At 38.1% G+C, this 13616-nt stretch overlaps 1 protein-coding gene across 11 annotated transcripts in view; it reads left to right on the forward strand.

The window, feature by feature from the left end:
- Positions 1-6089, forward strand: part of dysf (dysferlin, limb girdle muscular dystrophy 2B (autosomal recessive)) — a 117731-nt gene extending 111642 nt beyond the window's left edge. For all 11 annotated transcript variants that reach the window (XM_044341582.1, XM_044341584.1, XM_044341586.1 and 8 more), the window contains 3 exons: positions 15-124; positions 229-376; positions 1543-6089. In XM_044341582.1, the coding sequence (XP_044197517.1) occupies positions 15-124; positions 229-376; positions 1543-1599 (315 nt within the window). In that variant the 3' untranslated portion in view covers positions 1600-6089. The remainder of the gene's footprint in view (positions 1-14; positions 125-228; positions 377-1542) is intronic.
- Positions 6090-13616: the final 7527 nt, after the last annotated feature.

Raw genomic sequence — 13616 nt, forward strand, 5'->3', positions numbered from 1 at the left:
TGTCTTTGTTTCAGGGGAAGGTGGAGATGTCTCTGGAGATCGTGACGGAACAGGAGCAAGAGGAGCGACCGGCTGGCCTCGGCAGAGACGAACCCAACATGAACCCTCACCTGGAGGAACCCCAGTGAGTCACACAACACACACACACACACACACACACATAAACCTAAAAATACACACTGACAGTAAACATGGTCTCTAATTCTCTCCTCCTCCTCATCCTCCCAGGCGTCCAGAGACCTCCTTCCTGTGGTTCTCCTCCCCCTATAAGACTCTCAAGTTCATCCTGTGGAGGCGCTTCAAGTGGTTAATCATCCTCTTCATCATCCTCTTCTTCATCCTCCTCTTCCTTGGCGTCTTCCTCTACTCCTTCCCGGCAAGTTTAAGTCTGCTTATTATAAGTGACAACAGTGTTGTTGAGCTTAAGTGTTTAGCTCATCATTTCTTTTTTAAAAGATTTATTTGGGCATTTACTCCCCCTCATTAAACGTCTGATGGTTGTAAACAAGCCAACAGTTTAGGCAGAATATCTAATCTACTTTATTTGGAAGAAAATCCAAAAGGAAGCACAGTTTTCATTAATAATCCCACATTGCAAAATTTATAAAAGTTAGATTGAAGTTGGAATAAACTGGAATTATCCTCCAAATCATGGCGAATGGCATGTCAAAGAAACATACTGTAACAGATCTAAATGGACATATGCAGGGAGGAAGGGAGCCAAGATGGTTTATACAAGGAACGACCAAAACAAGCAAAATAAATTTATATAAGGAATGTTAAAAGGATAACAAATCAGAAAGAAATTAAAGGGGATGTATCATGCACATTTCCAGGTCTATATGTGCCTACTGGAATATATTTGCATGATTTACATTTAAAAACTCTTTATTTATCTTATATTGGCTCTTTATGCAGCCCCTCAGTTCAGCCTCTGTCTGAAACAGGCCGTTTTAGCTCCTGTCTCTTTAAGGCCCGCCTCCTGATGAGCACACTCTGTTCTGATTGGTTAACTTCCAAAGGCTACATAAACAAACAACAGTAGCCAGATTTCATGTCTTTTTCTTGTTCTTCACTCGAAATACAGACTTCTCAAATACATCTGTACATATTCAAACCCAAATCCGATCTGAAATATGAGAGGAACAACCTTAGCAACAAAGACTGCAGAGCAGTTTGAGGGTATACGCCAATCTGATGTCATCACGAAGAGGAAGTAGAAGTAACTTTGCAAACAGAGCGTTCAGCAGGCTGACGCCCTGACTTTTGACTTGAAGGCTGCATTTTTTCATACAGTCACCTCAAGTTTTGGAACATTGACCATGTTTAACATAGACATCTGACATTATAACAGTATATAAATCACAAAAAGCATGTTATTTCCCCTTTAAGATGGAGAGACAATGGAATCCATCTTTATGTGTCTTTTACATTAGAATACATTATGTAAAAACCCTGGAGAGAAATTACAAAAGATTATTCTTATAACCTTTTCAATCTTCTCTTCTTTTTCTCTCTTTACTGTTGTTTTTAATCTTGCAGAACTACGCTGCCATGAAGATGGTGGGACCTTTTGGACCAGCCAAGGGAACACAGTGATGACGGAGGGCGAGGAAAGACGAACACGAACGAGCCGACACGATGAAGAACGACGTCATGTTTCTGAAAGTGAAATGAGGCTGAACTGAACTGATTTTCATGTTATTATTCTGTCATCTTCCTAAAGTTGAACGATAACAGCAGCGGTGAACTTGTGAACTTGATCCGATGAGTTTACACTCTTTTGTACAGATTAACGACGACGCTCGAGCTTTGGCGATTCCTCTAACATTACGTGTGTGTGTGTGTGTGTGTGTGTCCGTTTGTGCCTTTCCTGTTAGATCTGCGCTTCATCGTCTATCAACAGCATGTGTTGTCCGCGTCCTCGTCACTCCTCCGTCACGTCTTTAATCTCTCTTTCTGTTTAGAAGGAGAATAAAAACCAGTCGCAGAACGCTGCCATGTTTAAAAAGTAGAAACATGATCTTACCACACGCTGTGAGTTGAAATCAGGTCAAACGGCGGCGACTGAGCGGCTTCAAACAGTCAAACTTAATCATCCGAAAAATTCAAACTGGGAATTTTCACTCATATTAATTTTTTTTAATCATCTTTGTACATCGTTGTTACGTGTGCTGCCTTCAAGTACAATCAGAAAAAGAAATGTCAGTATCAAAAAATTGCAGAACATATGATGCCTTCAGGTGCTGTGGGGAAAATTGTTGTCTGTTTATTTCTTAGCAGTTAAGAACAGTGTTAAAAAAAGTTGTTTGAACAATTCAGTTTTACAAATCTTCACACCTCAGTTGTGAATTTTAACCTCCATCTTATTTATTTGCTTACTTCTCCTCCTTCTCTTCCTCCTCTTCTTTCCACTCTCCTTCCTCTTCCTCCTCAGCTTTGTCCCTCCTTTTCCTCACCTTCATCCTTTCCTATTTCCTCTTGATTCTCTTCCTACACTTCTTTTTTCCCCCCACATATCATTCTGTTCTTCCTCCTCTTCTTTTCCTCCTCCTCCCTTGCATCCCCTCTACTTTCCTCTCCTTCTGCATCTCCTCCTCCTCCCCATTCCTCTTCCTCCTCAGCCTTCTTCCTCCTCCTTTCCTCCTTCTATTTCACACCCTATACCTTCTTTTCCTGCTGCGTCTCATTTTGTGTTTCCCCCTCTTCCTCCACATTTTCCTCATCGGTTTCCTTCTCCTACTACCTCTTCTTCCTCCTCCTTCTTTTCCTCCCTTTCCTCCTCGTCTCATTCCCCTCTTCTTCTTCTTCTCCCTCCTGCATCTAACTTTCTTCTTAATCTTCTGCTTTCCCTCCTCTTCTCCCTTAATCCCATCTTCTTCCTCCTCCTTCTTAATCTTGTTTTTCCTCCACTTCTTCCTTTCTCCATCTCCTCATGTCTTCTTCTCCTCAACTTCCTTGTCCTCCTACTTAAAATTCTTTTCTTCCTCCTCCTCCTCCTCCTCCAGTCTTTCAGCACTCTGAGGGTTCAGCAGGTTAAGTCAGGGATTTGTTTTCTTGCTGCTCTGGGAGTTTAAGCTTTATTAGTACAAAGCATGTTTTCAGATAGATGGATGTAGGCAGATAAGGACACACACACACAAACACTGTGGTAAAAAAAAAAAGTGCTGTGATGTGGGTTAGTGTGTCTGTTTCAGCATGTTCACATTTACATTACTTTATGAGTGTGTGTATGTGTGTGTGTGTAGGTCAAGACAGGCTTATGGTCCTGGCCTTTCATCGTGTGCTTTGGGTCAATTACAGCTTGTATGTGACACACACACACACACACACACATACACACAGTCCGAACAGGAAGGGTTAGATGAGACGGACTAATCCACCCAGATTCTACGGGATTTCCTGAAGTACATGTTTGTTATCGTGCGTATATATGTGTGTGTGTGTGTGTGTGTGTGAGCAGGGGTCTGTGTCTATCAAAGTCTTTTCATCTTTAAATAGTCCCTGAGTTAGCGAACACGGGTCAAATGGAAACAAATGAAGAATGTAGGAAGTCCGTTCCGCTAGATGAAGAAGGAAGAAGGAAGATGAACTGAGTCATAATTGAACAGATGTGATGAAAAAGAGCTTCCAATATTTTTTAATTTAATTTCACATCTCTTTCTGCGCTGTAGTTACCTCACAAGTCTGGAGAGTCTTTTTTTTTTTTTTTTTTTTTTTACCTTCAGTTTGCTTTGAACATGACCAGAGTGGAAAAGTTGACTTTGTCCTGTTTGGTTCATTTTTTAGGTTTCACGCCAGCCAATTATGAGCCAACCAGGCCTCGTTAATAAAACGTCACATTGACTCTCAAGCAGCTTATTCGTTGGACAGAGTTTTTGGTAAATCTGTCGTCCTGCCAGGTCAGAGTGGGTTTAGCAACAGAAGACAGATTTCTGTAACCGCAGCTGCATGTCGCACTAATTGACCTTCTCAAGTTTACTTTTTTTCAAACACGAGGAACTTGCTGGTTATCAGATGTGAGCATTTGACTCTTGCATTTTAGGGTGTTTCCTAAGAAACTACTCTGCAATTTTGCTTGGAGTTCAAAAAGCCATAAGACAGAATGTTTTTGAGAATTAAAAGAAAAAAAAATAGTAATCAAAATTATTTTTTCAGGGATTTATAATCTAACACCATCACTACATTGTTTATGCATCATTTGGCATCCATATTTGAGTGTAAAATTGTTTCAGGTGCACACTGAGAACTTTAAATACACCAAAGATGGTTGGTTATATGACACTAAATGTGGTTTTGGTAGCGTCTTCCGAGTTTGTGTCTTCTCATGTCTTTGCATTGACTTTGTATGAAGTCGCGCCACGCTAAAAATTTGCTTTGCGTCCTGTCTGAACACACGGCTAAGATGTGTTCGGACATAAGGCTGAGCCAAATTTATATTATATTCACTGGAGGTGACAAACTGAGACCAACAGGTGTCAGTTTGACTTGAAAATGTTTCAGCTTGATCCAGAAATGTACAGAATTCACCATCTTTCCAATGGTGGGACAAATGCTAGCATGCTAACATGCTAAATAAGATAGTGAACACGGTAAACATTATACCCGCTTGACATCAATATGTTAGCATTGTCATTTTGAGCATGTTAGCATGCCGACATTAGCATCTAGCTGAACGCACAGTCTCACAGTGCTGCTAGCATGACTGTAGACTCTTGTTCGTTATTGTGTGATTCCACTTTTCCAATGACTCTAATGTTTAGAGAGAGGAGCCAAAAGACGGAGTTAATGCCCTGTATTCGCAGCAGATGCCTGTGCCAGCTGGATTAGATAAAATCTACTTTTTAATACACTGTATTGAGTTAGTGTCTTTATATATTGTAGCTTTATATATTTCAGAGAGCTTCAAACATCCTGCTGATATAAATCTAGACGCCTTAAAATGGAAACACTGTTTATTTAGACAATCCTGCTGTCACTTGTAATTCATTTTTGTTATATTTTTTAAGAAGCCTCAAGATGCCTTCGTACTGCAAAGTTGCCTTGTGTTATCTCTGTCAGTAAACGCCACATGCCTTTACGTATTAGCTTTGATGCCTTGACGTACATTAATACTTGCTGCCTCTGAGGTGTTGGCTTGTGCTACAGCATGAACTAAAACAACACTAAGTGAAAAACACCAAGATTTTCCTCAAAATGTTATTTATTCGACTTGCTGTGGTCTTTATGGAGCTTAAAACTCTTCTTGTCCTCGAAACAAAAGCAAACATTTACATTTTGCGGTTGTAAAAGTTTTTATGTTGTAATTCAGCTATGAATTAAATGAAGGAAAAAAAAATACTAATACTAATGCACTGCTTTTAATATGCGGACAACTTAAAACACTTTGACTTCTGACCACACTCTAATCAGTGATGTTTTTTCATCAGTTGCCAAAAATGTGCTGTGACATCACTGAACTGAAACATGCTTGAAAGTTAAAGTTTTTCTTATTTGTGTACCTTTTTTTTTTGTCTGATTTTTTTTTTAATTACATGGTCCTCTAGGGACCAAAAAAATAGCTTTTTTCAGGTATTAAAACTGTTTTATATGTGGCATATAGCATGGTTTGCTAATCTAAAATTTAGTTTTGTTTTTTAAACCACTTAAAAGTTGAAAAGATTTTTTTTTTCTTCATTATTCTTGTCGCTAAAGCAGAATGATTTACGCTCTGGAAATATGCTGCATTACGCCTCAGTTTTAAACATGAGCTGCTTTATGCTTTTGACTGTAATAAACTCCTGATGCAAAAAAAAAAAAAAAACTGCACTGAACAACAACATGCACAGACTCTTTCTTGGTGAAACTGGAAACCAAATCTAATTCTAAACCCAGTTTGTGTTTTTGCGTCAACAGCACCGTGAACAAATCTCTTTGTTGCTATTGTAAATGATGGTTGATCATAACTGACAGTATAGATGATGTTTTTTTGTTTTCTGGGAGACACAGACTGAATGTATTCTAAATATGAGTTCATATCCACAAAGAGCAATATTGTGTGCACTGCATTATCATTATCAGTATTATCAATAAAACTGCATTTCAGATCAGCTTGTGTAGTGTATTATTTAAAATGATTGTGTATTAGTGAGTCTACAACTAGAATATATTGAATATTACACTGTTTAGACTTTCAATTTTAGTATTAGTTATTCCTCTTTTTTGGCTTTTGTTGTTATATCTCCACTTTTGTTCATTGTCAGGTTTTTCATTGTCAGAAAATGCTTTGTTTTATATTCTTGATCATGTTAATAATTGTAAATATTTCAAGAAAATAATCTTATTGTGTTGGGATTTAGTCTACACCGTGTTCGCCTTTAAGAACAAATCAGAAACCACAAAGGAGACGTTTATATGTTTTGGTTTCACGATGGTGCCCATTATCTTTGGATTATTCTGTTAGTTCTCCATCTACGTAGATCACGAACTTATTTCCATACAATCATCCAAACGGCTTTATTTTAACCATAATTGCATAAAGCAGTAAAGTAACTGTTTTTTCAGAGCAGGTCACACTGAGCCTGATTGCCTCCTGCTACACAATACAAGAGCCGCAGACTTTTAACAACAACCCACATTAGCCGGCGGAGATGAGAAGGGGCATTTCTCCAAAGACCTTTAGTTTAATTATTCTAATAATAAAAAAAAACCATTAACAATAAACTTAAAACACATTGACATTATTTTTGGCTGCCAAAATGGATGACTAAAGGTGATTTCAGTTCGACTTCAAAGGACAACGCTAAAGCTATTTACTTTTTTTATCTTACCAAATTTCTCCTGCTGTGTTTATCACGGGGAAATAATATGTTATTATTTTTTATGTATTTTTAATAGTTTTTGGATATCAATGGAGTTGAAACAGCATGGAAGCAGAAGTGATTTCAGGCTGTAGCTACACAGACAATATTATGGTTTCAGGCACTTCGGAGGCATTGCTGAAAATAACTTTACATATAAAATAACACCAGCTTTTTCTTTTAAGCCTTTTCTTTTAAATAAGATACAATTTTCCGTTCCTATGTTGTTTCTGTAATTTATACATAGTCGCAATTAAAATTTACGTATTGTTTACTCATATTCTTTTGGAAAAATGCACTTTAAGTGAAAAAGCAAGTTTTATCAGTGTTAAAACAGTTAATTCACTTCTCACCACACACTCAAAAAGCTTAAAAACCACACAGTGTTACAGTATAAGCTCAAATTTACACAGTGTGTCAAAGCTGTGCAGTTATCTGAGAATAACACACAGTCCTCAGCCAATGAGAATCGGGTATTCTCAATAACAACTGGATAAGATGAAGTTGAACTATTTTGTTTGGAGGTAAATTATTTTCTTCAAGGTTACATTATAGTTGGCGTTATGATTAGTAATTTTGGTTAAGGTTCCATTTAATTGCATTGGTTTGGTCGGGTTCCACGTCAAGTTGTAAAAAGCAGTACGAAGCCCACCTAGAACACAGTTTAATATACTTATAGTAATAAAAAAAACAGCATGTATTTATGAACAAGTATACATTTCCGGAAAAAATCAGACCTGGAAGTGTGCTGGTTTGTGTGTATGTAAGAGAGAATAACTATGTAAAGTTAATAAATAAATAAATAATGCATATGTCTGTGTTTAATTCACTGACCTTTGTGCGAACCCGCAGCATCGGCAGAAGTTGGACTGAAAACTCTCTTTGACCGTTTCCTCTCCTGAGCTCCCACAAGCCTAAATTATTACTTTTGCCTTCCCACCTCTCCCTTCTTTCCTCCTCTTCTCATCCCTCTTTTCACTCGTCCAATCCCTCTTGATACCACATCTCTCTTTTGCTCTCTTTCTCAGGGGCGTTGTTATGGTCAACGTGAACTGCAGGTGAACTGCTGACCACAGTGCGACTGTGTGTGTGTATGTGAGTGTATATGCAGTGTGGGTGGGCTGTGGTGGTGGTCTGTCTTCACTCTTCCATCTCTCTTTCATTTTCTTTGACCTTCACTGTCTTTCTCATCTTCCTCCTCCTCTCCAAAATACACCTCTCCTCCTCCATCTCCTCACCCTGCTCTGACCTCCATGTCCTCCTCGTTCCATTTCAGCTCCTCCAGTATTTTTGCTCCTTATCACTTCCTCTGTCACACGAATTATGTGTTCTTTTTTGGTATGCATTGGCTGCATTCACACTGATTTTTTTTTTTACAAGGATGGTGTCTAATCCGAAAAGCTGCATTGCATCAGACTTGATTCAGTGATGCCATGGTCGGGTCAAGCCGTCATCATTTAACGTGAGTACAAGGCTTTTATGGGAATGCTCATCCAACTTTTTGCTCATTTAACCATGTGTATTGATAACTAACAAATGATATGTTTTGGACATTCAAATTATTCATTAAAGACCAAGAATTAACTACTTTAACAACACAAATGAGAAGGCAGTGATTAATAAACCATTCAAGAGCACAAATTAGTATTTCATGTACACAATTATGTAGTTTGAGTAAAAAAAAACTAATTGTGCACAAATTTGTGGGCTGTTTTTTGTCCCCCATGGCCCCTAGTGACCTCTCTTTCTGTTCTATTCAGAGTTTTCATCATGTGGTGATACAGAAATACTGCAAATTCCTATTTGTTTATATTCACAGACAATCTCAGACAGCCATGTTATCTGAAAGCCAAAACCGAGTACATAAGTAGGTAAGAAGTGAGATTATTTGTGTCTTTTGTCAAAAAGAAAAAAAATGTTTATGCCTTTCCAAGTAGATCCTGACATAAACTAAAAACTGTAGATGCCTGTAAGGTTGGAAGTTAATCTTTTACAATATTTTGTAGTTAAACAAAATATGCAAAGCTACTGGTATTAATAACAGGTTTGAACAGAATCATGCTTGGGTAACTTCCAAATCTAAATACTTGAAAGTGTATTGTTTGGGTGTTATAATCTAGAAAATGATAAGTTCAAATGACTGATAATGTTCAAAATGTAGATAATTACAGTATCCTATTAGATCCAATAGTAATTAGTTGTGGTGTTCCACAGGGATCAATTTTAGGACACTTAATCCTCCTAATACATGTAAATTACATAAAATCCTTGAGCATTTTTTATATTCTGATGATTCCATCTGATCACTTTAATAATGGTTCATGGTATTAAAAACATGATTAGTTGAGAAAAGTAACACATTAATTATCATTTTGTGTTGTTGTATGACTAAATAAAAACAAAGCTTTTCTTGTGGTTTTTCTTCTTTTATACTTTATTTTTAATTGCTGACCTCATGTTGTCATTGACTTAAAGTGACATCAGTAGAATCAGCTCCATTTCCAAAATGGAAAAAAATCCACCGCCAGCACCAGTTCCACCCCTTTCTTCTTTTTCTTTCTTCTCTCCATCTTCCACCCAGTTCCTTCTGTATCCTCAGGTTTATCCACCTCTCCATCATCAGCCTTTCCCTCCCTCCTCCTAACGTCTTTTTTTCTTCGTTCTCCTCATCCTGTTGCCTCATCTCACTGCTATGTTAATCAGACTCACTGATGAAATAAACATGTTTTATTCAAGAAATGTTTTGTTTACAGCCAACATACATAGGTGCTTTCCCTAACTCTGTGTGTGTGTGTGTGTTTAGAGCAGCTTTGAACATGGAGGGGTCAAAGTGCACCATATTCGCCAGACATGATGGAAAATGACTGGGAGGAGAGGCTGGCAAACAGGATTCGAGTTGTTTCATTATCACCTCAAACACACATACACACACACACACTCGTGTAGCGGCGAGGAGGCCTATAACATCAAACACTTGCAGCTAGTAAAACCGCAGTAGCCCCATCTGTACCTGTGAGTCTATCCTTCACACTGCCAAAGTTCAGACCGGTGATATCAGCTTACAAACTCTCACACACACATACGCAGACATATGAGATCAGCTTGCAAACACTCAGCGCACACACACAAATACACACATGTGTACAGATGTGCGTTAACAGCTTGCACTGACACCTCTGAGGCCATCCAGAGTGCAAATCCCTGCCTCAGGTTTGACTTGATGAAGCCGTCTGTCAGAGAATGCTAAGGTTCACCTTTTGGCTTCTGACTTGAGTTTACATGAATTTTGGAAGAAATTTTAGGAAAATAGTTTATTCCATTATTAGATCCAGCTGCAAACGATATTAAAAGAAGATGCAACAGCTTAGTCAGCCAGTGATATTTGGTAAGACAGATATAAAGACAGATTTATAAAGATATAAAATGACAGATATAAAAGATAGATGTCTTCCAGGTTCCTTGGGAGGGAGGGGAAACACATGAATGCATTGTTAGTTTTTGGAGAAAGATCTTTCAAATTGGGGAATATTAGCTGAGTCAAGCAAGCTGAGTCAATCATCAAGTCTGAATGTGAAATGCTTAGACAGCTGTTAGTCCAACCAACACGTCACCATTTAGTCGCCTTTTTAAGCCTTATTTGTTAAATTTAAATGAACAATTATTTAAATTACCACAAAGAAACACATTAAAAGATGCAAAATCATTTACGAGAGCTCAACTTCTTGAGGAAAAATATACTGGTGACAGGAAAGAAAAGTTCTTCAGGCACTCTTGGGAAGAGCAAGCAGAGGAGTCATATTAAAAGCCTTTATTTACTCGGGCATATTGGTTAAAACTCCGAACGATTTCAACCTCACAGGGTCTGTCAGTCTTTCCACTTTTTTCACTGAACGTGTTCATTCCTGTTATCAGTTTTTTCATCTTCAAGAGCACTTTAAGATTTCCTGGACTTCTTGCATGTGAAACTGAGTAAGCATATGGCCTTTTCATTTTTCATTTCTATTTGAAAAAAAAAATAGTGATTTTGTCCTAAAAGAGAAAACAATTAAGGATTTCCCATTACTTTTCATTATTTCTTTTAGAGTCAGCATCTAGTGGCCATGAGAGGAACTGCATCTCAAGACACTTACGCCAGTTTCTGCTCCAGCAGAACTCTCAGACTCCAGCATAATCTTTTATGACTGTGTTTTACTCAGCAAGTAAAGGTGCGTAGCATATAGCTGATCTTGTGAGTGCAACAGTGGAATTAAAATGTTTAAATCTTAATCATTACAAGCTAACTTTATTACTAAAATGTTTGTCTGAGGTAGCAATATTGTCATTGATAGAGGTAAACTTCAGTGGGTAAAGCCAATGAACGCAAATACTGCAATACCCAGTACCCCAATACCGTGCTTAGCCATGGACTCATAGAGGCTGTTTACACTTGGTTTTAAAATGTGTTTTGGTGATACGAACACAAGTGGACCACCAAGACACATCGCTGTTCACACCTGTGTCTATCATGTGTCGCCAAGGTGTCCAGCTGACCACTTGTGTTCAGATTTCGTTACTGCCTGTGACACTTCCGCTAAAAAGTCTTCTCCTGTGCCCCACGCACAGTTATTATGTCAGTCTGTTGCCAGACAAGCACCAGATTTGTTTAGTACGGGCTAGCTAAGAAAACAAAAATGCTTCAAGAACTAATATACATGTGCAGGCTATTCCAACCGTCCCTGTTGGGGACACATCAGGATGCATTAGCGTTTACACTACAAAAGATATGTGGTCAAATGTTTCCCAGACCACCTCGTCAAGTGGTTTGAATGATCGGATCACAATGCTTGGTGATCGTTTACACTTGTATTTAGTGCTATCCACTTGTGATCCGATCCAAGACGCATTTTAAAACCAAATGTAAACAGGGTCATAATGTATCAAGATCTCTTAATTCATCAATCCTTAATAAACTATCATAAAACTTTGTGTAAATCTAAAATCTGTTAAGTGGCATCAGAGTCCATTGTGTCCTCTAGCATGATTGTGGACTGACTGTCCAGCATACCTTTTAATAAATGGACCATTTCTCTTTGTGTAAGTGGGTGACTGTCAGCATCAGTGTGTCTTTGCTGTTGTTTTGTTTTCTGTTGTCCGTACAGTACACCACCAACACGCGGTTGTAAACTCATTTTACACACCATGCCTCTCTCATTAGTCTTTGCGTTAACTAGCGGTGAGGAATGCAGTTGAACAGCTCAGTGGAAAAAGCAGTATAATTTAACAAGATGCTAATCATCAAATTGTTGGGGTGTTTAGTCATCGTGTAGCTGCATGCTGTGACGTCTTCCAGGGCTCAGGTAGGAGAGGGCGATCTACTCTTTACCTCATCCATTGGTTCATCTCAAACTCTTATGATCTGAACAGCTGGCAGGGTGATGTGATGGTTAGAGAATGTCAAAAAAGGTAAGATCGGAGGTTTGACACCATGGTAGATGTGTCCTGTATTGAGGAGACCCTGAGTAAGAAAATAAGTCACTGAAGATTGAAATGAGTCATGATTGTAACCCAGTAAGCACCAATTTATTGGTGATTTGTAGGTCAAAAGACATCTAATTGAACTTTTTCAGTGACTATATGTCAACATGTACTTAGGAACTACACCACATAGAAATATTGTTATTAAATATCTATTGAAACAGTGGTTATATGTGACTTTAAATGCCTAAAAATCAGTATCTTTTTTAAAGCGGCTATAATCGATATTTTTTATAACAATGCATGACGTCATGGCTTGTAGTGATAAACCTACTGAGAATAATCAGCGACTCTGCAGCTCCCCTTGGCTTTATGGAGCTTTATAGCGAGTTCCAGCTCATTGTTTAGCGGTCCGACTGCAACTTTACTGTTTTGGTTCACTCTCAGTGCTCTCATAGCGTCATTTTTGGCCGCAGCAGGCAGCTGTTTCCAGAGAAAAATCTCTGTTCACTACCTGCTCAGCACCAAATGGCAAACAGACACAGTTAGCTTTAGGCTAACTTTTGAACATAGTGGATCATTTAGCAGATTAAGAGCCAGATATTTCCCTCAGGAGTTGGTAGAGAGTAAAAACAGAGCTAAAAGAGAGTGAATATTGGACTTATATTAATCAGGTGGACAGAAACACGACTCCAAATGAATGTAAATGTTGCTGCTGGATGTGGAAATAAGCAACTGTTCAACACATCAACTTAAAAGGTAAAGATATATCAGTGTTGTGTTCAAAGCTTGTTTCTGCTGCCCCCAAAAGGTCAAAAAATCAGTTAATGCAGGTTTTAAGTCGCTCTTGAAAACTCACTTTTACTGTATTTCTACGTTATTGTAATCTTATTTAATCTGGCTAACAATATATGTATGTATGTACCAAAATATATAAAAATAACTTTGTTCCATCAGTGTAACAACATTGCACAGATACTATAGAAGCAACATTTATTTATTTATTTTTACCTGCTTTTTACTTAATTTATTCTAGTGGTTATTGGTTTTTGTTGTTATTTTTTTCTGTTAAGTCTTGATTTTTGGAGCCTTGAGCACTTTTATCACATCTGTCTATTGTCTGTGTTGTTTGTAAAATGTGTGTCAAGATGGAGGATGCCTTGTCTACTGCAAACCAAACCTACCTAAAGGTACAAATAAAGTAAACCTGAACCTGAATGTGTGTACATGTGTGGTTTCCTCCCACCGTGAAAGACATGTATGTTAAGGTTAATACTCCTGTCACTGACCAAGACACTGAGCGAGTGTGATGTAGGATGGATC

Source organism: Thunnus albacares, chromosome 22 (genome assembly GCF_914725855.1).
Source record: "Thunnus albacares chromosome 22, fThuAlb1.1, whole genome shotgun sequence".
Lineage (NCBI taxonomy): Eukaryota > Metazoa > Chordata > Actinopteri > Scombriformes > Scombridae > Thunnus > Thunnus albacares.